This window comes from Mauremys reevesii, linkage group 3 (genome assembly GCF_016161935.1).
Source record: "Mauremys reevesii isolate NIE-2019 linkage group 3, ASM1616193v1, whole genome shotgun sequence".
Taxonomy (NCBI): Eukaryota; Metazoa; Chordata; order Testudines; family Geoemydidae; genus Mauremys; species Mauremys reevesii.
In genome coordinates, this window is record NC_052625.1 from 56,112,038 (window position 1) to 56,137,865 (window position 25,828).

Here is a 25,828-nt window from a genome sequence, read left to right on the forward strand (position 1 = left end):
GGCACCAGGAAAAGTTCATGACACCAGGGTGCTGAGGAGATAGGGATTGTATTTAATGGCGAGGAAGCGATTTTATTCCCCAGAAATTACATGGTTCTATATGGTGTCTGTGTGCTGACGGTTATTTTGGAGGACTCTGCATACCCACTCCTACCCTGGCTAATGAAACCCTATCCTCATATCAATGACCAAACAAACGGGAATTCAACTTCAAACTAATTAGCTGGCTGATGGTAGTGGAGTATGCTTTTGGAGAGTGGAAGGCTCATTGGTGATGCCTACGCACCCAATTGGATGCCAATGTGGCCAGTGCTATCCACATTATTGTGCTGTGCCCTTCCTCACATTTGTGACACTAAAGGTGAGTATTTCAGAGCAGAGTGGGCACAGGACAGGACTGGCTTGTGAAGCCTTTTCCAGACAGCCTGATTTAGTGAACATTCATACTGGCTCTGGATCACAACAGGCCAGGGAAATCAAATGCAATTTGTGCCTACATTTTGGAACAGGGGCAGGCAGGGGGTGACCTCAGCCTGGTTCCAAACAAAGCACCACACCAGGCCAGAGAGGTAGCATCACCACCTCCATCAGCTCTGGCTGAATCCCGAACACCACCTCAGATGTGAAACTTTCTCTCTTCCCTCACCCCCCAAATGTGTCCTTTCCCCTCTCTACTTTATTTCATCTCTTCCCTATCTCTGCCATTTTTCTTTCTGTTTAATAAGAGCCTGGTTTAGCTGGCCAAGACCACGTATTTTGCAACACTACTATAAGCCTGTGATCTGAAAGAGGCAGCTAAAAGCAGTGCTCTAAACAACCTGATGTTCATACAAATTTACCAGATCTCATATTAGCTGATAACATTGTATGCTTTGTCTGTTTTTACGGCACTGAGGTTGCAAGTGAGAGTCAACACCAGAGACTGAAGCTGTGTATTCTACCTTTGCTGTTCTTTCTCTTCTTCTTTTGTGTATGTTTGTCTTCTAGAAAACGGGAGAGGGGGCGCCATTAACAGGAACAATGACCGTTCCAGACCATGTCAACTAACTTTCCTCTTTTCTCAAAAAATGAGTTAATCGCATCTAAGAGACTGTCAAACAGGCTTTTATTCCTTTTAAAACTCTCTCCAGCCAAAGGGAAAGGGAACAGGGGATATTTAAATGAAACCCTCATTTAATACTTCACATATCAAATGCTTTAACTGTTTTCCCTTCTTTTCTGTATCTTTATCCCAAACCTTATTTAAAACTGTTTAATGTTGGACAGCGACTGGATCATGATAACAGCGCTGATTTCTTGGGCCCATTTTTTCCATCTAAATTCATACAACAGTCAGCATCCTTGGGTGGGATTTTCAAAAACATCTAAGAGACTTAGGGGAACAAATTCCATGTGCTCCTAAATCATTTAGGGACTTTTGAAAATGTCTTCCTTTATGCCTGAGCTCCCCACCTATGAAATGGGGATAATAGTGCTGCCCTGCATCAACGGGGTGACTGGAGGATAAGTACGTTTAATGTTTGTGTGGTGCACAAATACTACAGTGATGAGGTCCAGAGCTATGTAGATGGATAAAGTAGACAGAGCAAAAATAAGCCTTATAATGAAAAGCTGGTTGCACCCTTACCAACGGGCATGACCCTAAAATATTCAGTACAGAGCCTGGCATTACTTAAGTAACATGTGATTTACACATTAAATTGTCAGTGTTCTTTGAACATAGAAAGAATATCTTGCATTAGGGAAAAAAAGGATTAGGAAACTGAAATATCCTTGATCATTAAATTAGTACGCTACATGTTTATAGTATTTTAAGATGGCTTTGATACATTTCCTATGGTTTTGACTCGTTACTTGCAATATTACAAACCAATTTTAAAACATTATACTGAATTTGAGGTTGAACCTTTATTACATTAGGATATTGTATATGTACGTGACCACACAGATATATCGACCGAGGTAACAATTCCCTGGAAAAAGAATTGCCTCAAGGGGGGGAAAAAAATCGTGACCCATCTAACACTACCATGCAGCCAGTGCCAGCTCCAGGCACCAGTGAAGGAAGCAAGTGCCTGAGGTGGCCAATAGAAAGGGGTGGCACATCTGTCCGTTGTCAGGGCGGCACGTCTGGATCGGCGGTGGCGGCATTTTGGTGGCAGCTCAATCAGCCTTCTCTAGATGGGCGGCAATTCGGCAGTGGGTCCTTCACTCACTGTCTTCCTCTTCGGCGGCTCTTCAGCAACAGCTCAATAGTTTTTTTTTCCCCGCCGCTTGGGGTGGCAAAAAAGCTGGAGCTGGCACTGCATACAGTAGAATAAGGGATGCAAGGAAACTGGTCTCAACAGCACTTTCAGCACCCATTCAGAATGATGCACAGGGCTGGCTCCAGGCACCAGCTCCGCAAGCAGGTGCTTGGGATGGCCCATGGAAAGGTCCCTCAGTCCCTCTCGGAGGGAAGGACCTGCTGCCGAATTGCCACTGAAGAAGAAAGTGGCATGGTGGAACTGCCGCCGATCGCAGCTTTTTTTTTTTCTTTTTTTTCCCCGCTGCTTGGGGCAGCGAAAACCTTGGAGCCGGCCCTGATGATGCACATGCATTAACTGCAAATGTAGACCAGGCCAAACAGTGTTCAGCCCCATTTCATGAAACCTGCTTGAGCAAATCTTCAAAGTTCTCTGAAATTGGGCTGAACGCTGTGTGCCCTGGGCTATACTGGCATTTACACAATGTGCTGCTGAGTCAATGCTGAACTCATTGCTGACAGGTATTGTCCTCAGCTCTCCTACTGAGTAGCTCATGAGGTAGAGTGCAGAAAACAAACAAACAAGTGCTAGTAAAATAATGCATGCACCAGTGGTGGCTGCCCTGACAGTCTGCCAAAGTACTCAAAATGAGGCTGCTTCTGGGTGCGGTGGTTGTTTTCAGTTTCTTGGTTTCACTTTTAAAATTGCTTGAGTTGGTCAGAGCAGTTGTGGAAAACAGCTAGAAGTGGCTCTTTCCCAGGTACTTTAAAGATACTAAAGGCAGTTAATACTAGTAAAACATGTGCTTGGAAGTGACTGCCTATAAAGAAAGGAACTGAACAAAGGAAAAGTTACAGAAAGCAGTGTGGAGCAAAGAAGACTAGTCATTACATTGTGACCATTTTTCTCTTCGGTTTTTGGAACTGTGTTGGAACCTACAGGATCTAGAAATTAAGATGATGATGATGATTCCTAGGTAAAGAAATGCACAGCAGCACAAGTTTGCCATACCTTGGTGGAGGGCTTTGTGGAATGCCCTGGAACAGCCACTGAGAAGCCAGGTTTAAAACCAAGGAGAATTGACAGTTGTTTAACAGAGAAACTGGGGAAAAAACAAAAACAAGGAAGGTGAACACAAATTCGTACCCAGGGAATTGACTGTTTCCTTGTCGTTTTCTGTCATGCCACATGCCAGATCCACATAAGGTAAGGATACAACAAACTAGTAGGGCCAAGCCCTCGGAGCCCAAATGAGAACATTATGCCTAGCCCTTGATCCCTCAAAACATTTAAACACTTGTGATTTTAAGCATGTGAGTTGCCGCATTGCCCTCTGTACGGCTACTTACATGCTTAAAGTCACAGGTGCTTAAATGCACTGCTGGATTGGGGCATAAGGACCTAGTTATCAGTAGTCCTTTATAAGCATGCAGAGAGTGTGTTTTTATTTTATTTTATTTTTTAAATTTCCTTTCATATGAAAAGCACTGGAATGTTACAAACTGTATGCGGAAAAATGATGAAATAATCTCACAGTGACTCTGCTAACTGATCTCTGTATATGAAGTAAAAATTAAGAGGGGGGAAAATTGATGCTAAGGTTGGTTGTTGTTGGAAAGGGCAAGTATAAAAAAAATCACAAGTGTTCTTGGTTCAGTGCAGTGATAAATGGTTGGAAAAACTATGTGGAACTCAAACACAAAATGCTGTTAATTCTGTAAACTCTAATAGAGCCAGAGTTTTGGGTGCATCAAGCACGGCAGTGTCTTTCTGAATGGAAATGAAATTAAATAGTTTTTCAAATTAATCTATTGCTATATTAGGCGGGCAGGCCACTTTATTCTTTCAGTTTCTCCTGTTCTATCATTACTGCTGCAGAAGCACTAGCCACTTGCAGCTGGCACGCCTCCAGATGGATTCTTATATAACTTGGGGGTGGAAATACGGGCAAACATTCCTACGTCGACACACATTGCATGTCTTGATGCCAACAGTGCTCACTTTCTTATGGTGTGTAGGCCTGCTCTGTGATCTCTAGAGTGAATTTGGGCAAGTGCACAGGATGGCTTCAGAAAGGACAACCGATCAACTGGTTTTCTTTGTGAACGGCAAAAAGGTAAGGGAGATTCCAACTTTTTATTCTCTTTGCTCTTGGATCCTGGCTGTGTTAATCATTTTATCATATTCGCTTCCACTGAAGTTTTCTAACAGAGCAGCAACAACAACCTTTAAAGTTTGGGCTGTATCATAATAGTTCTATGGATAGAAATTCCATGCTTGAATAATAAAAGTATAGCAGTAGGAGTCTACTACTGACCACTGACCAGGATGGTGACTGTGATTGTGAAATGCTCAGGGAGATTAGAGAGGCTACAAAAACAGAAAACCCAATAATAATGGGGGTTTCAACTACCCCCGTATTGACTGGGTAATGTCACAACAGGACAGGGTGCAGAGATAAAATTTCTATTCACCATTAATGACTGCTTCTTGGAGCAGCTGATCCTGGAACCCACAAGGGGAGAGACAATTCCTGATTTATTACTAAACGGAGCACACGATCTGGTCCAAGAGGTAAACTATAGCTGAACTGCTTGGTAATAACAACCGTATCATTAAATTTAACATCCTTGGGGTGGGGGGATGGATGGCAATGAAACCCACCCACCACAGTAACATTTAACTTCAAAAAAGGAAACTACACAAAAATGAAGACACTATAAAATGAAAATTTAACAAGAACAATATAATAGAGACTCAAACTAATTGTATAAAAAAACAGTAAGAGAACAAATAAAATGCCACGATGGCTAAACAGCAAAGTAAAAGAGATAGTTAGAGGCAAAAATACATCCTTTAAAAATTGGAAGTCAAATCCTACTGAGGAAAATAGAAAGAAGCATAAACTCTGGCAAGTCAAGTGTAAACATATAATTAGGTTGGCAATAAACAAACAAACAAACCAATTTGTAAAGCAACTACCAAAATAGACAAAAACTAATAGCAAAAAATCTTTTAAGTACCTCAGAAGCAGGAAGCCTCCCAAACAATCAGTAAGGCCAGTGGATGGTCAAGGTGCTAAAAGCAGCACTCAAGGAATACAAGGCTGTTGTGGAGAAACTAAATGAATTCTTTCCATCGGTCTTCACTGCAGAGGATATGAGAGACATTCCCACACTTGAGCCATTCTTTTTAGGTGACAAATCTTAGGAACAGTCCCGGACTGAGGTGCAGTAGAGAGGAAGTTTTGGAACAAATTGATAAATTAAATAGTAGTAAGTCACCAGGATCAGGATGGTATTCATCCAAGACATCTGATGGACAAAGTTTACAGATGATAAAAAATTACTCAAGATAGTTAAGTCCAAAGACGACTATGAAGAGTTACAAAGGGATCTCACAAAACTGGGTGACTGGGTTACAGAATGGTAGATGAAATTCAATTATGATAAGTGCAAACTAATGCACATTGGAAAAAATAATCCTGACTATATATATGGAATGATGGGGCCTAAATTGCTCCTGTCACTCAAGAAAGAGATTTTGGAGTCATTGTGGATAGTTCTCTGAAAACATCCGCTCAGTGGGCAGAAGCGATCAAAAAAAGCTAACAGAATGTTAGGACTATTAGGAATGGGATAGATAATAAGACAGACAATATCATAATGCCACTACACCTCTACCCCGATATAACGCGGTCCTCGGGAGACAAAAAATCTCACCATGCTTTGCCCCCCCCCCGTTCCTTGTTCCCAGACCGCCCCTCTCCAGAGACCCCCATCCCTAATCACCCCCAGGACCCCACCCTCTACCCAACCCCCCTATCCCCTGACTGCTCCGACCTCTATCCACCCCCACCCCCGCCCCCTGACAGGCACTCACCGGCAACAGCGGGAAGTGGAGCAGCCCAGCCCCAGTTCGCTCCACCCTGCCAGCTCCCAGTCACGGCGCTCCGCTTCCCACGGTCGATGAGTGCGGAGAGGTTGGGAAAAGGATGCCTTCCCCACACTCACCTGCAGCAGGAAGTGGAGTGACATGACCCCAGCCTGCTCCGCTTTCCTTGCCCCAGACCCAGCTGTGTCGCTGGGGGGCAGCTGGGGAAAGGTCCTGCACTCACCTGCAGTGAGAAGTGGAGCACCACAGCTGGGAGCTGGGGGAGTGGAGCTGGCTGGGGCTGGTTGGGGAAAGGATGCCCTCCACACTCACCAGCGGCAGGAAGTGGACGGCACAGCCCTAGCCCGCTCCACTCTGCCACCTCCCAGCTGTGGCGCTCCACTTCCCACCACAGGTAAGTGCAGGGAGGTTGGGGAAAGGACGCCTCCCCATACTCACCTGTGGCGGGAAGTGGAGCGCTGCGGCTGGGAGCTGGCGGAGTGGAGCAGGCTGGGGCCGGGCTGCTCTGCTTCTGCCACTGCTGCTGAGGGCGGGAGGGGGGATCCCTTCCCCCAAGCCCCCTCCCCCGAGTGACATGGCTGGGGCCAGGGTGAGGGAAGCAGAACGGGCTGCTTTCGGCCCCCTGCTAATCCTCTGGGCCACTCTGGGACTGTGAGGTCCCCAAAAGTGCCCTTTCACAGCTCCTGCCCCCCAGACACTGTGAGGGGGAGCCCCTGAACACCCCCGAGACCCTCTGCTCTTTATCGAACCCCTTGGCCCTGGCCTGGTCCAGCAGCCTTAATGCTGCTCAGAGCAGCGTGTCAGAGCTTTACCGCCTTGTATGCGAACCTGCCTTATATCCGGTTGCGTTATATCAGGATAGAGGTGTATATAAATCTATGGTATGCCCACATCTTGAATACTGTGTGCAGTTCTGGTTGCCCCATCTCAGCAAAGATATATTAGAATTGGTAGAGATACAGAAAAGGGGGAACAAAAATGATTAGGAGTATGGAACAGCTTCCATATGAGGAGAGATTAGGAATACTGACACTGTCCATCTTAGAAAAGAGATTATTAAAGGGGGCTATTTGAGAGGTCTATCAAATCATAATGATGTGGAGGAAGTGAGTAGGGAAGTGTTATTTACCCTTTTAAATAATACAAAAACTTAGGGTCAGCTGATGAAAATCAATAAGCAGCAGTTTTAAAACAAACATAACGAAGCACGTCTTTACATAATGCACAGTCAACCTGAGGAACTTGCTGTGAGGGGATGTTGTGATAGTCGGAAGTATAACTGAGTTCAAAAGAGAATTAGATTGGAGGCTAGGTCCATCAATGGCTAGTAGACAGATGTTGAGGGACACAAACCTATGCTCTGGATGTCCCTAAACCTCTGGCTGCCAGAAGCTGGGACTGGGCAACAGGAGATGGATCACTCGATAATGACCCATTCAGTTTATTCCCTCTGAAGCACTGGCCATTGTTGGAATACATCACTGCACTTCAATAGCATTTCTTAGAAAGTTACTTTACAATAAAAGTAAAGAGGTGCACTAATTTTATGTAATTACTTGAAACCGTTTCAATAGCCAAAGCAGATCTGAAGAAGGCTGCTGAAGGGGTGTGTGTGTGTGTGTGTGTGTGTGTGTGTGTGTGTGTGTGTATGTATAATATAGTCAAGATGACTGTGCTTCGGAGTAGGCAATAAGAAATTGAATTCAAGTCAAACATTCATCCCATCTGCATTTAAACAGCTGGAATATAGTTTATGTAACCCTTCTGCCAGGCCGAAACAATAGCAGCAAGGGCCGGGTTCAATACATATGGATCCCTTCCCTACAATGTAATGCAAAACCAGCTCGAGCCTCCACCCAGTGACCTGGGAAAATCTTACACACACCCCTGGCACCTCAAGGAGGCAATACTTCCCCTCTCGCAAGCACAGAGTCTTGGTGTAGCAGAAAAGGTTTAATTACATGAGATAAACAACAAGCATTAAATTGGGAAAATACCTCAGCTAGAGTTCATAGATCAAACCGTGAGCAAAGACCCACCCAAGGAAATTGGGCCATGTCCTTCTCTTTGGTCTCTTGAGTCCAGCAACCCCCAAATCGCCCACAGTCCCAAAAGTCCCACAATCCAAAAGTCTCTGTCCCGGGTCAGGCAGCCCCAGAGTTCAAGAGTCTCTCTGCAGAGGTCCCCCCTCCCAGCCTGGGTAGAAAGGGGCACCTTACATGGTTTGGGGCCAACTGCCCTGCCTCTTCGTGGGGTTCTGCTTCCACTAGTCATCCCTGGAACTGCTGAACTCCGCATGCTCCGTGGGCTGCTCCACCCGTCCCACAGCTGCTCCGCTCTATCAGCTGCTCTGGTCCACCAGCTGTCTTGTGATCCACTCCAGCCGTCCTCGGAAACTGCTCTGCTCCACAGTATAGCTTCAGGCTCCCCCACTAGTTAGCACAGTACTCAGTGCTCTCAGCTCAGCAATTCCAGCCCTTTAGTGATTTCAGCTCTTAGTGATTTCAACTCACAGTAGGGGAGCCCAGTGCCAGTGCACTACTGGTCCAAAGTGAGTTCAGCTCAGTAACCTGTATCTAGATTCTTAAGGGAATCAAAAATTAACTCTGACATTCCACAGTGGAGAGAGGCATAGGCAAAACTGGTGCCTCTGGCTCACACAAGGAGCCTGCACCACCAAGTACAGATACCAGTCCCCAGCCTCTCTCAATTCACTGGGTTTTGGAACCCATCTCCCTTGTCTAGCAAGTGCTATTTAGTTGATAATGAAACCCTTTATCATAAGACAGTTTTGTAGTTCCTCATTTACTTAATCAGGGTGACAACATTTTATTTCTCCTGCCCCAATAACAAAGAAATTGGGGATCCTACAGCTGTGAAAATAACCATCCCAGACTTCTGTGTGTTATGCTAAGTGGGGTGGGAGTGCTAATGCAAATACCTGACATTCTTTCCACACTCCCCACAATTTACCATCAGATGTCAGGGTAGAGCTTATCCTGACTCTGCTTACATTTACAATCAAACTGGTTTTGCACTAATAAAAATGCATACATTGCACCGATCAGATACCAATGACCACCCAAGAGGTGGCTGCCTTTCAGAGGTGGGTGGTGTGATTCCTGCACACAGTGGAAGCCTTTGAACAGTGAATTCCATTTTTTACACCATCCCCTCACTCTGAAGAGGTTTAACGCTAACCAGGATTGTGGTCTGCATCCTGCATGACACTGAAACAGGTCAGGACTGCCACTCTACTGCATTCTAAATAGAATTTACCTATGTCTGTGTTCAATGTGGGGCAAACCCTGCCTCTCTTTTTATGGCCGTTGATACAATGAGACCAGTGCAGTGCTACTGCCCAGAGACTAGCATGCTGGGAAGCCATGTCGAGGTGTGCACCCCCTGTGCATTATGGAGCACAGATCTATGGAGATTTCTTGCACACTGCTCAGGAGTAGAGCAGGAGTTGGGGCTGGGCCAGAGAATCAGTACACTGAGTCACTGGCCTTTCTTTTCCATGGAGAGAACGTGCTGTATGGTTTCTAGGTTCAGAGGCTGCAGTAGTGACTGTGCTGCTGTTCTGCATTCTGGGGGCAGGATTCCTGCCATCCCAGTTTTCACCTAACAAGGCTGTGTGCTGTGGAGTTAATCAGCTTGGCCGTGCTGAGCATGAGGGCAGGATATGATCCTACCCCAACTAGAGATGGGGCTGAGCTGTGAGTTTGATTCCCAATCTGGATTTGGATCCAAACTTCCCTAAGCTTTTGGGGATGTTTGAAGTCAAGAGCTCTGGTTTGTACCTCTTACAAAGAGTGCACTGAGCCATGACGTCTGGATCTGAGCCTACCCAACATCTGAGAAGAGTCGAGGTTTGGTGTAGAGTGTTCTGGCAGATGCCATTCTTTAGTTCTCTGGTTGGAAATTGGGGCTGATCATGAGGCTGCTTATGCAAGTGTGTCAAGACATAACACAGCAGAAGGACCGAGTCAGCAGAGAAATTGGTTGGTGGCACTCCTCTTTCATTGCCTATTGGAACTGTAATTGTAAGGGGTTGCTCCTGAAATCAATGGGGATTATTTCATTTTGCACTGTGCAGGAGTATGGGTGTGAGGTACTCAGATTCTATTTGAAGGATCGAGTACCGAAGCAGACAGACAGAATGAATATTGCGGTCCTATAATGCTACACACTGTGCAACACATAAGTAAACATTATTTCCACCCAAAGAGTTTAAAAGCCTATTAGAGACGATACAAATGAGCCTAACAAACAGTTGGAAGGAAGACCCGAGGGAGGACAAAAATAACGGTAATAAATTCATGTAGTTACATAGATTAACGGTGTTCACCGCAGTGTCAAGGGCCAACAAGAGGGGCCTTGTTCTGATCTCACAGTAGTTTTACCCCGGGGGACTCTATGGAATGCAGTGATGTCACTCCTGATTTACACAGGTGTGCGGTCTGATTCAAGCCCTGGGTTTGATCCCGAGTGGTATTGAGCACCATAACTCCCATTAGGCCTGATACTCCTCCTGCTTACACAAGTTTTACGTTTAGGAAACGCCATTTACTACAATGGTGTTCGTGCTGCTTTACAAGGATAGGAGTAAGAGGTGAATCTGGTCTATTGACTTGAAAAGGAGGTGCGGTGAGGGTGCCCAGCGTGTTATGTATTTGCTCCAATGATGAGGAGCCGCTTCCATTCCAAGGCCCATCTTGGCAAAGATTTAACTTTTGTGAAACTTATGCACATGCTTAAGTGCTTTGTTGACTAACTGGTGTCTAAAGGCTTTGCTGAATCAGGGCCTAAGCGCATATTTTCAGCCATTTACAACTTCCCAAATAATGGCCATTTGGTGATGAGACTTCTTGTGTTTATTCTTGGTCCACAATTGCATATTTTTAGGATAGTCTCATGAAAACCTATTTGGCCATTTTGGGTTTATTGAAGCATTAAGAAAATTATTTTTTATGCCTGGATAACTCAAAAAGAGCTTTGCTTGAAAGGGCCAGGCTGGGCACGTGCATAGACCACAGAAAGAGATGTGGATTTTGCTGTGCTTGACAATAGTGTGATTCAAAAATAGTAATTCTCAAAATGATCTGAAATAGGGAACTGCTCCTCATTAATGAAATAAACACATAATGAGGTACCATTTACTGCAGGTGGAATGGAGGCCACTAGCCACTGAAGGCCAGAATGGCAGCCATGAATACTGCCCCCAGGTTGGGAGACGGGATTCTATGCCCCTACTCACCAGAGCAGTTTTCACACAAAGACTTGCAGGGTTGCAGCCTGTTTACTTGGGTTTTGTGTGTGTGTGGCAGGGGATGGGAGTGAATTTCACCCGTCAATTTCAGCAATTGCTTAGTGGCAGTGTGGGATGGAGCTTGCTGGAATGTAGGTGCCTTTTTGAGTGAATGCTTACCGGTATTTAAAAAAACAAATTGAGGCTGTGAGATTCCAGCCCCTTCCTTCAGATTGTTGCAGTGAAGACTTTAGAATTAGAATCCCACAAATTCAGGAAATTCAGAGTCAGGTATGTTGGCGTATATATCCAGCTATTATAACTAGCGTTGTGTGAAAAAGTAGGCCCAAGGGGCCTGATTTGCTGTGGGAATATGAACTCTGAAATTCGGGACTTTTGTGTTATTATAACGTAACTTTGCACTACCGTAGGCTTTTAAAAATTATAAAATGAGTATGTTACAATATGAACCAACTTTGTGCATCTTACTGTTTAAATTTGGTCCCAGTGTAACCTGAAAGGCTCAGCAGCATGTTAATGAAAATCTGACTTTGCAAGTATGTTACTCTACTTTCCCAGATCATGTGCAGAAAACAGGTTGATATGCACCTTCACACTGATGCCATTACAATCTTTGCAACTTTGTCCTTGAAAGGAGCCAACATTACTGAGATATGTATGGTAATCAGGGGTGAAATTAACTTAACGGACTTACCAGTATGCAGGCTGGCCAGGCTTCTGGGCAAGGGGCAGGGCCTCTGGCATCAGGGGTGGGGCTGGGGCCAGACTCCCCCAGCCAGCCCTTTAGCACTGCCTGGCACATGCTGCTTAGGACTCCAGTGGCAATTTAAAGGGCCAGGTGCTCTGGCTGCTGCTGGGAGCCCCGGGCCAGCTGCCCCTCCCCCCCATCATCGGCTCTGCTGGTACAGTCGGCTGTGTACCCAGGGCCACTTTCTTACCCGTGTGCCGTACCAGATCGTACCGGCTTACTATCACCTTTGATGGTAATCCCCACACTTAGGGCTTGGCTACACTCAAAACTTCAAAGCGCTGCCGCCAGGGCCGGCTCCAGACCCCAGCGCGCCAAGCGCGCGCTTGGGGCAGCGTCCCGCGGGAGGGTGGCAGGCGGCTCCGGTGGACCTCCCGCAGGCATGCCTGCGGAGGGTCCGCTGGTCCCGCGGCTCCGGTGGACCTCCCGCAGACGTACCTGCGGAGGGTCCGCTGGTCCCGCGGCTCCGGTGGAGCATCCACAGGCATGCCTGCGGGAGGTCCACCGGAGCCGCGGGACTGGCGACCGCCAGAGCGCCCCCCGCAGCGTGCCGCCCTGCTTGGGGCAGCGCAATTCCTAGAGCCGCCCCTGGCTGCCACGGGAGTGCTCCCGCGGCAGCGCTTTGAAGTGCGAATGTGGTCGCGGTGCCAGCGCTGGGAGAGAGCTGTCCCAGCGCTGCATGTACTCCACCTCCCTGAGGGGATTAGCTTACAGCACTGGGAGCCGCGCTCCCAGCGCTGGGGCACTGTTTACACTGGCGCTTTACAGCGCTGTAACTTGCTGCGCTCAGGGGGGTGTTTTTTCACACCCCCGAGCGAGAAAGTTGCAGCGCTGTAAAGCGCCAGTGTATCCAAGCCCTTAATATACTTTCAGGGGAATGCTGCAAATACATCTGTGATGCCAGTCACTTGAAAAGATTATATTTGTAAAGATTTCAATTGTGATGAGTGCCAGAGTCCATTTGCCAGGCAAATTATCTGTTTTATGGTCACAAATATAGGAGCAGTATATGTAACTGCTGCCCAACTACATTTTGCAGGAGCTAATTATAAGAATGTGGATCTTATGGGAACAAAAACTCAAAGTACAGAAGGTGGTAAATTATCTTATCTTGAAGGGGAGGAACACAAGATTCTAAAAGCGCCCTTTGCTTCAATCAGACTTTCAAAACTGAGAGAGATTATCTTAAATGAACTGTAACGATTGTACTTAGGACTCCGACATTATACAAGAATACATTATCACATCCTATATGTAATTTTATTGGAAATGTGCCTTGATACTCTATTAATACCGACGGAGCAAAACAAGCCCTGCAGGCCAGAAGAAAACAAATAAAGAACTTTGATTTCTGACCACAGGGAGAAGGTTCAAGTAGAACCTAGTTTTAAATCTAATAAAATAGGTAACAGTAAACAACATCATTAACGATCAAGACTGAGTTGACTGAAATATTGCAGATCAGGATTCCACACCAAAATCTGCCATTTCCAGGTTCAAGATGGTTATTAATGTAACAACTTTTAATATAACATTAAAAAATGAAGCCAGATAAACTCCATGTCAAGTCAGAATCAGTGCTGAATCTTAGGTTGTATCCCCAGATCCAATAAGAATTAAATAGCTTGTTACCTTAATAAATGACATCTAGCAAGTATTAAACATCTTATCTTAATAAATAACTTTCTAAGGTCAGCATTTGGGTTTAAGTGAGTATTAGTTAACTCAGTATTAGAGATGGGCATAAACCAAATCCTGATCCAGGCAATCCAGAACTTTGGATCACTTAACATTTCTTTGCTCATCTGAACCAAACCTCTGAACTTCTTGAGGGTCTCACATCACTAGCAGAATTTGTTCACATACGTCCAAACCTATTAGAACATGGTGTTTGGACCAGGGCTTCTGCAGGAGAGATAATGGGATAAACTCCAAGATGCCAAGTGCTTTGTCCCTCCTTAGTCTATGTCTATTATGAAGTTAAGTCTACTTAAATTATGTTGACATACAACCACCGCTGTAATTAAACTGCTGCTGTATGGCCACAATATGCTCCTTGTGTCAGCAGAGCACATCCACAGCAGCAGCTCCTGTGTTGACACAGAGAACAGTGCACCGTGGGTAGCTATCCCACTGTGCAACTGGCCACAAGGTATTTTGGGAAGGGATTTCACTGCCTCACGGGGGCAGGTGCAGAGTCACATGATGGTTTCTCAATCCCATTGTTCCATGGGCATCCTACTAGATTGCCAGCCGCTTTTCAACTGCCCTGGTAACCTGCAACCCCACCGTCTCTGTCAGAACGCATGGCTCCTGCATTGCTGTTCAGTATTGTGCTGTGCGTTATGAACACAAGTCTATAGGAGGAGCTCAGTGGGGGATATTCGGCTGAGGGATGCCTTGAAGGTGTATATTAACATGGAACCACAGTAATGTGTGTTGCCATAGTGTGCTGAGCCTGGCATTGTTTATTTGCACCGTGCCATGAACCTTGTAATGATTGCTGCGTGTGCCTGAAAAGTAATGCATTTTAAATCACTTCTTAAAGTAGCACCCGGTAATATGACCAAACTGACATTGCTGAACACTAACACAAGAAGCCCACAGAAGTGTGTGTGTGTGTGTGTGTGTGTGTGTGTGTGTGTGTGAGAGAGAGAGAGAGAGAGAGAGAGAGAGAGAGAGAAACAGTGTGTGTGTTGGGCAAGTGAGGCAGAAGCTGGTGCACAGACAGGCACCTCCCTGAACACCCACCCCAGCTCAGTGGAGACCAGTACACTGGCAGGGGGGAGGGGGACATCCCCTGACACCAGGCCCTGCCTCCGTCCCCGGCTCTGCATAGCACAGCAGTCTCTTCTCCCACCACCAGCATCAGCCCACCCTGTCTGCTTGCTGCTGTGGTCCTACTGCCAGGGAGAGCAGGATTCCACGTTAATGTTTTGAATCTGTGATTCCCTCCAAGTTCTCCCACAGCTTCCTCTACCCACAGACCCAGAAGATCCACCCGCTCCCCTGTAGTCCGGCAGGAGTGCAGTTTGCTGCCAGGGAGCCGGCATGCTCAGCTGGGCAGTAGCTATGTGAGCTGTCTGTGTTGAACAATTTCAAAACTTCCTGGGGCTTTGAAAGGGGAAGGGCGCATGTCTGTGTAGCTGGCAGCAGGGCTGTGGAGTTCAAAACAGTGAGCAGAGAAGTCATGTTGGGCATTGTGGAATATTTCCTGGAACCCAGTTACGGCAACGTAAGGAATGCAGTGTCTACACTGACACTGCGTCACTCTAACTTTGTAGCAAAAAGCTCTACACCTCTCATTGAGGTGGTTTTATTTTGTCAGCCAAGCAGGAGAGTTAAATGAGTGAGTACACCTCCACTGTTTTGTTGACAAAAGCTGCCTTTTGTTGACAAAACTCTGTAATCTAGACGAGGCCTTAATCTGCTGCTAAACCTATTTCTGGGATATTCCACTTTCCTGACCTCTCTTTTGCTATATAAGCAGATCTTAAAAGTGACAGGCAGTGGGAGAAGGGACAAAGATCACTGGTGTAATGCCGCTGATGTTAATGGAGTTGCACCAGGACTGAAGTTCATTTTCAGAGTCAGTATGTCTGTGTCTTTAGGTATATAAATCTTGATTATATGTTTTACAATACTTTTCTCTTCTTTCAGGTGGTGGAAAAAAATGTGGACCCAGAAACAACTTTACTGACCTATCTACGGAGAAAATGTATCCAATGTCAGGAAGAACTGTATGGTTTCAAATGGTTATGGCATTTTATCGTTGTTAACTGTTGCTATCCAACCCTAAACAGACAGCATGTTTGGGGGTGAGAGCTGTATGCAGGTTGGTATTATTTTGGACTGTGAGTTCATCAACTCATCTAAGTTAAGCAGCATCAAATCTACCTAGTACTTGGAAGGGAAGCCTCCGACAGCTGCCAGTGATTCAAGATATGACAGGGAGAGAGAATCGTACAAAAAAGAGCCCATAAAGTTGAGAGAACAGTTCATTTCTAGTCACATATAAACTGCGTAGCAATTTCCCCACTGACAAATTAAGGCTGTTTCTATTTCTGTTTCAATACATCAAAGCCATCAGTGCAAAGAGATTCCCAATTTTGACTCTGTGTCCTTTTACAAGGGTGTAGTTCGCACTTACTTCAAGCTTGCTGCCACATTCTGGCAGGTGCACAGGGTTTGGAGGAGGAAGGAGGACGTTAGCCATGTGTGTTTTTGGGTGTGGGACACCAGCCCGCTTGTGCTCAGGGAGAGCTAACAGCAGCGTTCTGTCTGGATGCAGCATGGGTGCACAAGGGAGGGGGGAAGAAAGAGAGAGGACACAGCGGCCATCTCCAGGCACTCCTGTTCATGAAGAGTCATCATTTGGTCCTTTGTTTGAGCTTGTTAATGTCTAATTCAAATAATTTAATGTTTGGGATGATGGTATTCTGTGGGGAAAGCTCCTGATTCTGTTGTTTTCTTAAAAATCCAGAGTTTATGGAAAGTCTACATGGTGAATTCTGGCTCCTTGGGGAGATTTTCACTCACATCCTAATAAAACTGACGTGACATTGGTGGAGAAAACCCTTAGATTATGCCTTGATGGATTTCCATGAACAATCTGTGTTCTGCTATAGTAGACACATGGTTGTGCAGAGATAATCAGTTTCAGGTCAATTCCAGTGGGAACCTCAATGACATTAGTATGAAAGGGCCCAATCCTGCTCTCACTGAAGTCAATTTGCAATGGACTTTAACAGTGGAGGCGCAAGCCTAAATTGATTATCTCAGCGTGGCCATATATTTACTGCAACCAAAGGTGGTTTTTCCTTGAAAATCAGTTCTGTCTTCCTCTGCAGTGCCCGATCCAGTTCACTATAAACAATGATAAATAATTATAAATAATAATATATGATTTTGACACAGCACCTCTCATCCTAGAGGCTTGCAAAAGTTTGTCTTCTGACATTCTTCATGTAAACCCAGATGATTTGTGGATGATATGAAAAGCCCTAATATGTTTCTGGGCTTCAGTGGGCATTTTTCCTGGGTTTGATGCTGCATGTTCTCTCTGTGCAAGAAACTTCTGTTGAGATCAATGGGATTTCAGTGTACAAAGGGCTTATGGGACTGCGCCCTGAGTTAAGACTGATAGGAGGATCCAATATACTCAGGGTGAAATTCAACCTGAGCAACAACTGATTGGAGGGAGAAAATCACCACTAGAATAGTCTTGTAGATTCTTCCCATATCATCTTGTTGTGAGGTATAGGAGATGCTCTCCACCCCTGTGGATGAGGTCATGGGGCCAGCCCATGCACCTGGTGGATCCCCCTGTGCCTCTCTACTGGCTCTGGCTCCCAGCACCTCCTTCCTTTGGGCTCCACTAGAACTTCCGTTGGCTGTGGCTGCCCCAGAACCCTTTGCAGGAGATGTCCCTATGGAAAAGGTAATACAGCCCCAGGAAATAAGAACTCATTTGTTTTTGTGCAGGCAGTCATGGACTTTTTTTGCATGTGTGATGTATTTGCTCATGTATATTCATCTTTCTGACATACGGGTGATGGATTTACGGAGTAGACGACCTCAATGGGACATGTGCTCAAGTACCTTGCTGAATCGAGGCCTTACTTTAATTCCTGTTGTTATCCATGAATCTCCATGGCTATTGCGCTTATAGGAGAGAACTTCTGTTTTCATCAACTCTTTTTCGTTACATTGTTTCTACAGACTCCTGAATTTGACCATCAGAAACAAATTTTGAAAACTGGGCTCTAAATCTGTCTGACTAAAATTTGCTACCTATGTTTTTGCTGACTTAGTTTTCTCAAGTTATATGTTTTTGTATGTACCAGCACCTACCTTTTTGCTCACTTACTTATTCCACATGTTTGTATTGGTGTCAAAATCTCAGATGAAGATACACAAACATATACCCACATAGAACCTGCTTCAGTACAGAACCACCCCTCCCCCCCCACACTGACTTCAACATCCCTAGTTTTCATCTGTTTCCTCACAGTGGAACCCATATCGGGTATCATCAAACAATTACATCTCATATTTGATGGGGACCACATCCTGAAACAAATCTTTCCTGAACCCCCTCTTTGGGCCTTCAAACAACTCCCCCAACCTCGTCAAGTTCATCATCAGAACCAGGCTCCCCACAGACCACGACCCACCAACTCAAAGCAGCACCAGATCCTGCCAGAACAATAGATGCAAAACCTGCAGATGGATCTCCACTGCTACAATGATCAATACACCCCACAACACACCTTTCAAGAGCCATGGGTCCTACACATACTTACTGCAACGTGGTGTATCTCATCTAAATGCCCCATAACAAATCTGTGAGTGAAATCAGCCAATCACTACACTCTTGAATGAACTCACACAGAAAAATGATAAAAGACAAAACCACTACAATCACCCTTGGGTAAACATTTTTGACAAAGCAATCACTCCATACCTGATCTTTCAGGACTTGTCCTCAAAGGAAACCTGCACAACACCTTCAAAAGGTGAGCCTGGTTTCATGGCTCATTACAACAATTTGTAACACACCTGCCTGCCAATCTCCAATAGTCCACTTCAAACCCCTTTTGAATAACAGTCTAATTCTTATTGCCCACTCCATTTCAAGGGGCTGGCTACAACGTGTACTCCTTATACTTAACAGTCAGCCCCAACTTGTGTCTAACTCAGACACTCTGATTTCCTTCCCCTGACCTGAAGAAGAGCTTTGTGTAGCTCTAAACTTTGTACCTTCCACCCACAGATGTTGGTTCAGTAAACTATATTACTTCACCTTTCTTGTCTCTCTCATATCCCAGGACCAATATGCATACAACAACACTGCAAAAACAAACAAACAAAAAACCAATTTTCAGCAGTATCCCCCCCCTTTTTGGTCAAAATGTGAAAAGTTATTGAAAAATGTCAAGATTCAAAACATTGTAACCAGCATAAGCATATTAGGTAGTTAACTGCCTTATTATCAGATCTTCATGTGTCAATCCTGTAGTCTTCACATCAGTATCTGAGGTTTTTCTTCTGTAAAAACTAAGTTGTTGATAAGGGAAAATGTAAAGAAAATTAGGAACTCAGTTTTCAGCCAGAATCTTTGGAAAACTTTGGCTGTAGAAGGATTGTGGGCTGTACATTTGCCAGGCTATTGTTATGCGTCTGTATTTTCCTTAACCCTTGTTCTCTCAGTGGGGCTACCTGGAACCAAGCTAGGCTGTGGAGAAGGTGGATGTGGTGCTTGCACTGTTATGATATCCAAGTTTGACAACTCCCAGAAGAAAATCGTGTATCCTTTGCAAGCTGAACCTGTAAACTGAGATGGAAATGAAAATAGTCATGAATCCAGGTTTTTCCCTTTAGGATGCAGCATGTTTATGATTAAAGAAATGTAATTACATAATGTTATGTTTCTGCCAAAGCCTCAGTCCACAATTCAGGACATAAACTCAGCAGGTACAAGAAGTTATTTCCTCCAATAGTATTGTACAATGCTTATGAAGATTTTACATCTTGCCTTGAAGGATGAGCACAGGTTCTTGTGACAGACCAGATGTCAGCTTAGATGGTCTTTCCCAATATGGTGGTAACCTTTATAACCCTAATGTAGCATTCTCCTGTTGCAATGCAGCCCCGCTTTTGCCCTGGCAAGAATAAAATAACAATTATCCTGCTAGGATCTTTATTACTATTACATTTTTGGAATCACCTGGCTTCTGTGTGTCTGTCGATATCCACTGTATCTGCATCAGAGGGGTAGCCGTGTTAGTCTGGTTCTGCAGAAGCAGCAAAGAATCCTGTGGCACCTTATAGACTAACAGATGTTTTGCAGCATGAGCTTTCGTGGGTGAATACCCACTTTCTTGATGAATGGCAATTTCCAGGGGCAGGTGTGTGTGTCCTCCTTCTTTTTCACACCTCTGCTGCTGGAGGGCCCCATCCTCCTGATCTCTCTAACCTCGTTCGTTATCTCTACTCTGCTGCTTGCTTATATATATACACACCTGCCCTGAAATTTGCATCCACTGCTGAAAGAAGTGGTGGTATTCACTCTCAAGCTCAAATGCTGCAAAAACTCTTAGTTAACTGTATCTGCAGCGATCCATTTAATCTGCAAAACAATTCTTTCTGTTTGGCACATGGAATTATGTCCTTCTCGGTTCTTGATCGTTTGTGGAGCTAAGCAATGAAATCAAACCAAGAAGAAGTAAAACACTGATTATTCTTTCTGTGGAGAAAGGCAGAAACTTCAAATAGTGAAAATGCCATGGGTGTTTTACCATGGGTTGGTGAACATCTCTAATGAGGTCAGAGGGTGACCAAGAAAAGAAAAAATATGGTATCTCATTAATAATTCCCTTCAATCATTCTGTCCCCTAGCAGCCAGAATATTTATTTATTTGATTTATTTTTAAGGTTATGCAGGTTGCAGGGATCAGGAGAGCTAAGTATGAGGAAAGTTCTGGCTACATTGTTTGAGTTCATCTTTAATCAGAGACATTTTCACTTTGTTCACCACCTACAAGAGGTGTATTTGAGCCATTTGAGCACAGAACCGGAAGCCAGGAACTCCAAAGTTATTATTTCCAGCTCTCACGAGTGGCCTGGGCAAGTCATGTAACATCTCTGCCTGTTTCCCTATTTGCTGTATACTCATTTAAACTGCCTACAGAGATGTTGTGAGGCCTAAATAGTTAGTTTAATGTTTATAAGCACTTTGAGAAAGACTAGTGCTGTTACCACTGGCCCAAATCCTGCTGTTCTTGCTCAGCTGAGTTTTGCTTGAGTTTGGGCTGCAGGATTTGGCTGGTTGTTAATAAATAGGTTTGTACGCTACACCCGTCACCATGGCATCTGAGTTCCTTTCAGAGGTGCATTAAGCAACACAGGGTGCATTTGGAAATTTCCACCTGGCCCTTCCCATGCAATGAAGAAGGTCTAGATATGTCCTTGAGAGTTTCAGACTTCACAAGGATTCTGTTTTGCCTGAGTGGAGCTGTCATGAGTCCATTGTTCTGTCACAGGCAACACTGCCTTTCTTTAGCCCATTTGCTTGTCATAACCAGGCTGCCTGGAATTGCAACTGTATATATCAGAGACTGCAAAGCAGGCAAGCGTCATGATTCCCTGTTTCCTTTGTTGAGCACTGTGGGCAAATGATTTTACAAATGAAGTGACCTTAACTTATGGTCCTAGCCACTACTCTGTAAATGCTTGTCTGTTCCCCATCTGCGCATTGCATCACGTAGCAGTCACTACTGTCGAAGGCATAGGGAGCACAAAGACAAGGTTGCATCCCGTCCAGGTGAGCTGTCTCTCTGCCGTTAAGTCTTAAGCCAATGTAACCTGTGGCAGGCCTCTTTTGCGGACTCACCCTGTTAGCGGAGGGTTCTAGCACCTGGGAAGTTGCTGCTTTCTGCTGACCCCTTAGGGGCATGCATGGCTTGTTAGCTCTGCCCTCGATAGAAGGGAGGTGGGAACAGCTCCTTGGGCAGTGGGACCATGGGCCTGGGACAGACAGCTTCTACTGGAGGAACTCTTGGAACAGCCTACCCTGGTAGGAATACTTGGGTTGTTCTTACTTTCCATGTTAATAAAGCCAAAGCCCGGAGGGTGTGGGTTTCACCTTAGACCGCGTGCACAGACTTTGCTGGTAGTGGGAATGGCACCTCCGCACATGTCTATATTGTAACTCTCTGTTATAAGCAAACATGATATTAGGTGTCATTCCAGCTACACTGCTAGTGTTCTTGCTTTGGCCCTGCAACGTTGTATTGAGCCAAGTCCTACACCAGGAGTGATCTGGTGGCTAAAGCACAGGACTGGGAGCAGGGCTGCGCAGGGCCTAGGTAGAACAAAAAGTGCAGTTTGCCCAAGGGCCCCCAAAATGATGGCTAGGTGGCTGCGGCAAATTTGAGTGAGAGGCATTGTGACCTGGTGCATGGGGTCGCGGTGCTACTCCTGCTTGGCGCCCGCCATCAATAGTGCGAAAAGCGACTCACCTGCCCCAGCTGGGCCCACGTCCCACTGTTGCTGGCATTGGCATCGTTGAACCAGACCTGAGGCAACCCACCATGCTGAGAGCCCAGAGGTCGGAGTAGGGTCGGGGGTTGGGAATACCGCTCCAGCTGGCAGTGGGGCCAGAGCTCAGGGAGAGGCAGGACTGGAAGCGGCCCCTTGGCTGCATACAGGCAGAACCCCACATCCTCTTGGGGGTGGGCAGCAACTCTACAGGCCTGGGCCCTCTCTTACCTGCCATCCCTTCCCCTCTTCTTTAACCTCTTTCATCTCCATGGTAATATTTTGGAAGGGCTGGAGGCCACAATTTCAGATTTTGTCCTTCCTGGGTCCCTCGAAACCTCTGTGTGGCCCTGACTGGGAGTCAGGAAATCTAAGTTCTGTTCTTGGCTTTGCCTTGGCCTTCCTGGATGACCTTGGTCAGGAGCTCAGCGTGCCTCAGTTTCTCTACCTATAACATCGGGATATTACTATTTACCTCCCTCACAGGGGCATTGCTGAGGATTAATTCAGTAATGTTTCCAAAGGGTTCTGGAAGTTGTGAGAGAACGTGTTACTATTATACACCGGTGATACTACAGTGCAATGTTTGGAGACACTAGTTGTTTCATCTTTGCCAGAGATGCTGCCCTTGAGATGGAAGTTAAATTTTCCTCTGCACATAGCTAGCCGTTTGTATAGATTCTTTCCATGATGGTAAACCACAAAGAGAGAACACTCTGACCTAAAGTGAGATGGATGGAGATTGGGGTGGCTCCAATTGGATAGAGCTTTTTCCTTCCCTACCACCTCCCCTCCCCCCAGGATCCGAACACATAAGCTTTGAGGGAAAAGTATTTGAAATCCAAAGGCACATCTGATTCTGACTCATAGCCCCTATCTTTATGATGGAGCAAATGGAAACCCAGGGACTCAAATACTCCTGGGGTAAAATCCTGGCCCCAAAGAATTCTATGGCAAAACTCCCATCAATTTCAGTAAGCCAGGATTTAGGGGGGTGTCTGAAATCCAGACCCCAATTTTGCAATATGAATTCATCTTGTGAGTCTGTTTGAAACCCATCTGAATGCACTAAGGCCTGGTCTACGCTTCAGGGAAAAGTCGATCTAAGCTACGCAATTTGAGTTATGTGAATAGCGTTACTCTAGTTGATGTAGCTTAGATCTGCTTACCGCACGGTCCACACTATGGGATGTTGACAGGAGATGCTCTCCTGTTGACTCCCCTTACTCTTCTTGATCCAGGGGAGCACAGGAATCAATGGGAGAGCGATCTGCGGTCGATTTAGCTCTAAATTGACTGCTGATATATCGATAGCCGCACATCAGTCCCCCGGTATGTGTAGACAAACCCTAACTCCTTTGGGAGGATCTGCCCAGAGATGTGAGGAAGCGCTGGCAATGAGGTCAGGAAATCAGCGTAGTGCTGCTAACAAGAGCTGTTTGTGTTTTGGTCACTTTTTCCCTCTCAGGAGAGAATAGCAAAAAGCCATGGATCCCAGTGTGGCTTTTGCACTCCTGGCATTGTCATGTCCATGTATGCATTACTTCGCAACAGACCTCAACCAAACATGGAGGAGATTGAAGAGAATTTTCAAGGTAATGCCTATTCCAAAACAGACCTGCAGGCATGCATCTTGTGCTTTTTGAGGGGCTACATTTCCCTCCCCAAGTGGGACAGAGTGCACCTAACCTGATTGCTTTAAAACTGGCCAGTTACTATCAAAGTAAGACCCAGATTGTCCAGAATGAGCTGTTCACAGGGCCGGCTCCAGGCACCAGCTTATCAAGCAGGTGCTTTGGGCAGCCACTTCTGAGTGGGGTGGCATTTTCAGGTATTCGGTGACAATTCGGCGGAGGGTCCCTCACTCCCACTCGGAGTGAAGGACCTCCCGCTGAATTGCCGCAGATCGCGATCGTGGCAAAATCCCTGGACCCGGCCCTGGCTGTTCACATTACATTGCTCAGAAGTGTGAAGTGAACAGATTCTGGCTGGAAATAGAGGAGAATTCTCATTGTTGTTGTGAATTATCTGCATTACCACAGTGAATAGGAGCCCCAGTCATATACCAGAGCCCCATGTGCTAGGTGCTGTGCAAACACAGAACAAAAGGGTGGTCTCTGCCCTAAGGAGCTTACGAACTAAATAAATCACCTTATGGTGGATGGGGGAAACTCCTTGCTGGCATAGAGCCAATGGAGATGACAGAGGTAGCTTCTGCAGCAACCACCAGCCCCACATATAGGGGTGTGCCCTGGGTTGGGGATGTGGAGGAGCAAAACTCTGCTATGCCAATTCTCCTCTTGTATAGGTTAGAGCAATCTCTTGGCTGCTTTAACTAATGCCGGGGCTGGGATTGGGCTCGTGCTGAGTCATGGAGTTGTGACCGGCACTACCGTGGCCATGCCTGCTGAAGAGAGGTCAGCCACAGGAGAGAAATGAGCTCCATCTTGCTCCAGACGTTAGGTAACCAGCATGTTGAGATTAAACACGTGCAGTCAAGGCAGCTGAATGCTAAATAGGGATAGCTGAAATTTTTGAAATGTCAGAGAAAATTTTCATTGCGATTTTGAATTTCTACATAAAAAAGGAAGTGGTGGATATTGTGCAGAAATAGTCCCAAAATTTTACTTCCTCCCATTTTTTGATCAGCTCTGTCTAATGCTAAGCTGGGGAAGCCCCTCGCAGACTCAGCCGCTGATGTGTGCACAGAAATTCTTGACTCGTAACCTTTATCCCTTTTGCACTGGCCATGCAGGAAACTTGTGTCGCTGTACAGGATACAGACCCATTCTGCAGGGATACAGGACATTTGCTAAAGTAAGTGGCCTCAGATAACATTGCCAATTTCTGGAAGGCATTCAGCAGGCTGACTTGCTCAACTGTTGATAAAATACACTGTTGGACTGGGAGAAAAAGGAAATACATTTGCCAAGCAACCCCCCCCTAACTCCCCAACCAAATCCTAAACACAGCCCTGGATCCTGTCAGTACGTGTGTTACATATTGATAACGTGACAAGACCTACTCATTAACAGCAGTTGTTCAGGTTAGCTCCCTTTAATAAGTAGAGTGCTCAGTGTGGTGGGCCCATGTCAGGTCACCCGTAAGCAGGCCTCTTTTTACAGTGCTTTTGCTAAGGCTCTTAAAAATACAGCATCCCACAAAACAGAGCAGCTCCCAGATCACCCTGGTATGTGCAGGTATAGAAAGGTGCTTAACTACGGTGCATGACTAGGGACATACAGCCGCAGAGGCCAATTGGGCAATTACTTTTATGAGAGTTGAACTGCAAAACTAAAATGACAATGGTGTTAAGCTGAAATGTCAGCACTGAGTATACCCCTCCCCACACCCACTACCCACCTGGGGTGGGGCATTAAGCACAGCCATACACTTTTTAAACTTATTTTTAAAAAAGTCTCCTCCGGGGGTTGTATGGAGAAATGGAGCATCTAGATACTACACTGATTGGTATTATGGATGTACCTCAGATGGGTAGAGAACACCAAGATACAAAGCAATGATTTAGCATGGTGCACATGTATATTATTCTGTGTAATGGATGAAATTAAAGAGAGGAAAATATAGGTAATTGTGAAACCCATTAGACACTGGAGCAATCTCCGA

At 45.6% G+C, this 25,828-nt stretch overlaps 1 protein-coding gene across 1 annotated transcript in view; it reads left to right on the forward strand.

The window, feature by feature from the left end:
- Positions 1 to 2,919: 2,919 nt before the first annotated feature.
- The window catches only part of XDH (xanthine dehydrogenase), a 77,639-nt gene continuing 54,730 nt past the window's right edge, over positions 2,920 to 25,828 (forward strand). The window contains 8 exon segments of the mRNA XM_039530071.1: positions 2,920 to 3,452; positions 4,265 to 4,282; positions 4,285 to 4,362; positions 15,821 to 15,878; positions 19,373 to 19,469; positions 21,377 to 21,485; positions 23,670 to 23,796; positions 24,957 to 25,018. Of these exon segments, the coding sequence (XP_039386005.1) occupies positions 3,435 to 3,452; positions 4,265 to 4,282; positions 4,285 to 4,362; positions 15,821 to 15,878; positions 19,373 to 19,469; positions 21,377 to 21,485; positions 23,670 to 23,796; positions 24,957 to 25,018 (567 nt within the window). The 5' untranslated portion in view covers positions 2,920 to 3,434.